The 2,339-nt window shown below is 41.6% G+C and overlaps 1 protein-coding gene across 1 annotated transcript; it reads right to left on the bottom strand.

Annotated features, from left to right (window-relative positions):
- Window positions 1–668: 668 nt before the first annotated feature.
- LOC127191038 (olfactory receptor 6Y1) lies at window positions 669–1,646 on the bottom strand. The gene has a single exon (XM_051148274.1). It carries the CDS (start codon window positions 1,644–1,646, stop codon window positions 669–671), a length of 978 nt encoding a protein of 325 aa, XP_051004231.1.
- Between the last annotated feature and the right edge of the window lie 693 nt (window positions 1,647–2,339).

Here is a 2,339-nt window from a genome sequence, read left to right as displayed (position 1 = left end):
TAAGCGTCTCTACCTCAGCTCTGAGACACAGAGATAGGATCCAGAGATTCTGGCCAGCAAGTCTAGCCGTTCACTGACCACCAGGTTCAGCACAGACAGTGTCTCAAAAAACAAAACCAAACTCCAAAAATACCCTAGCAGGTAGTAGTGGAAAATAATTGATGTTGCCTTCTGTCCCCACCCCCAACTCTATCATACAAACTTCATACATAAATGTATTTGAAAGGATTTATAATAAAGTTATTATGTACATTATAAACATAGTCTGGTTTGTTACATTGAATGTTAATTATAATTTTATTTTAAAAAGTCTTAGCAGTACTGTGTAGTTGGTGAATAAATACAAGTATTGCATGCTGGTCATCTACCTATTTATTCTAAAAAGAATTCTGTGTTTTAATTTTTTTCAAATTTTAAATTAATTTAATTTTTATTATATGTGTATCGGTGCTTTGTGTATGTCTGTGCATCATGTGCATGCCTGTTGCCAGTGGAGGCTAGAAGAGGACGTCAGGTCCTCCTGGAACTAGAGTTGTGGTTGTGAGCTGCCACGTGTGTGTAAGGAATTGAACTCAGGTCCTCTGGAAGAGCATCCAGTGCTCTTAACTACTGAGCCATCTCTCCAGTGTGATTCTGTAAGTTTTGTTGTTTTGTTGTTTTTTGTTTTTTTAACTATTGAAATCCCCATCCCCTCCAGGTCCACTTCTATTGCAAAGAATAGTCTTTTTAAGGGCCGTTTTCACCTCACGGTTTCTCAAACAGTATATGATGGGGTTGAGAAGGGGGACAATGACAGTGTAGAGAACAGACACCACTTTGTTCGAATTGTAGGCATACATGAGCTTAGGGCGAGCATATGTAAAGAGTGTTGTAGAATAAAAAAGAGTTACAACTGTCAGGTGAGAGGCACAGGTGGAGAAAGCCTTTTGACGGCCCTGAGCTGATGGGATCTTGAGAATGGTGACCAGGATGATGGCATAAGATGTCACTACCACACAAAGAGGTACAGCAATGACCATGAGGGCCAAGAAGAAGTCTACCAGCTCAGCCTGGGAAGAGTCCTCACAGGAGACATTGAGGAGTGGAGAGATATCACAGAAGTAGTGATTGATATGTGGTGTGCCACAGTAGCGCAGCCGAGCTATGAAAACCATCTTAATCATGGCAGTCATGAGCCCACAGAACCAGCACCCCCCAGCCAGCATTCCACAAAGCTGATTGGTCATAATGACAGGGTAGCGTAGTGGGTTGCAGATGGCTACATAGCGATCAAAGGCCATGACAGCAAGGAGTATGTACTCAGTGCAGACAAAGGTCACAAAGAAGTAAAGCTGTGTCATGCAGCCATTAAAGGAGATGCTCTTGTCCTTGTTTAGGAAGTCTACCAGCATCTTAGGACTGATGACAGTGACATACCACATCTCCAGGAAAGAGAGGTGGCTTAGAAAGAAGTACATGGGCTTGTGCAGTTGCCCGTCACTATGGATGGCCAAGATGATGGCGACGTTCTCAACCAGTGTCACCAGATAAGTTACCAGGAAGACAGAAAAGAGCAGAAGCTGGAAGGCTGGTCGTGTTGGAAATCCAAGAAGAATAAAATGTGTTGTTGCAGAACGATTGTCTATTTCCAGAACCTTGATGATCATGGCTGCCTGTGGACACAGGCAAAGTCAGTTCCTTTGTGTCTCAAGTACCACCCTGAGATGTCCTATGCTGACAACTTGTCTCTAGTCATCCATCAGAATAAGAGCTTTTCTGCCTTCATGTATTTGTTTCCCCTTGAATCATGAACTAAAACTCTTGAACAGCAATTAGCTTCAGGGAGTTTGCATTTTAAGTTTTAAAATATTAATTCACAAGGTACAACTCATCTGGGGTCACACAGCAATAAAATTAGGCCTCCCAAGTTCAAGCACTGTGGGTTTTAGACATATCATTGTTGGACACAGGGAAATCCTTTCATACCATCCTTTCACTGTTGGCAAAGCATCCCAGGGATCCCATGTAAAAAGAAGGCAGGGGACTCAGTTACTTACTGGGTTTACCTTGTATGATGCATGACTAGTTTCACAACCCCACTTATCTTTAAAATAGAGACAATCATATTTGTTTAAACTAAAAATATTACAAATCCATAATAAAGCAATAGTTGAGCATAGCCATGGGTTAATAGCAACTAGAAGTCTCATGTGAGCATTCACCAGCTTTTCAGAGGATAAAGCTGGATGAATAATTTGAAGAATATTTCATTCAGTCCAATCCACTGTGTAGCCATCTTGATGGGCAATATGACAAAAGTATGTTTAAGCCCACCCTTGTCTTTGTCTGGCTAACTGATC

Source organism: Acomys russatus, chromosome 6 (genome assembly GCF_903995435.1).
Source record: "Acomys russatus chromosome 6, mAcoRus1.1, whole genome shotgun sequence".
NCBI classification, from domain to species: Eukaryota; Metazoa; Chordata; class Mammalia; order Rodentia; family Muridae; genus Acomys; species Acomys russatus.
Note: the sequence above shows the minus strand (reverse complement) of the source record. Positions and strands in the feature narration are given on the sequence as shown.

What these genes read in the sequence shown, in the direction of transcription:
- LOC127191038 (XM_051148274.1), bottom strand. Translation starts at nt 1,646, where the DNA reads ATGATCATCAAGGTTCTGGAAATAGACAATCGTTCTGCAACAACACAT.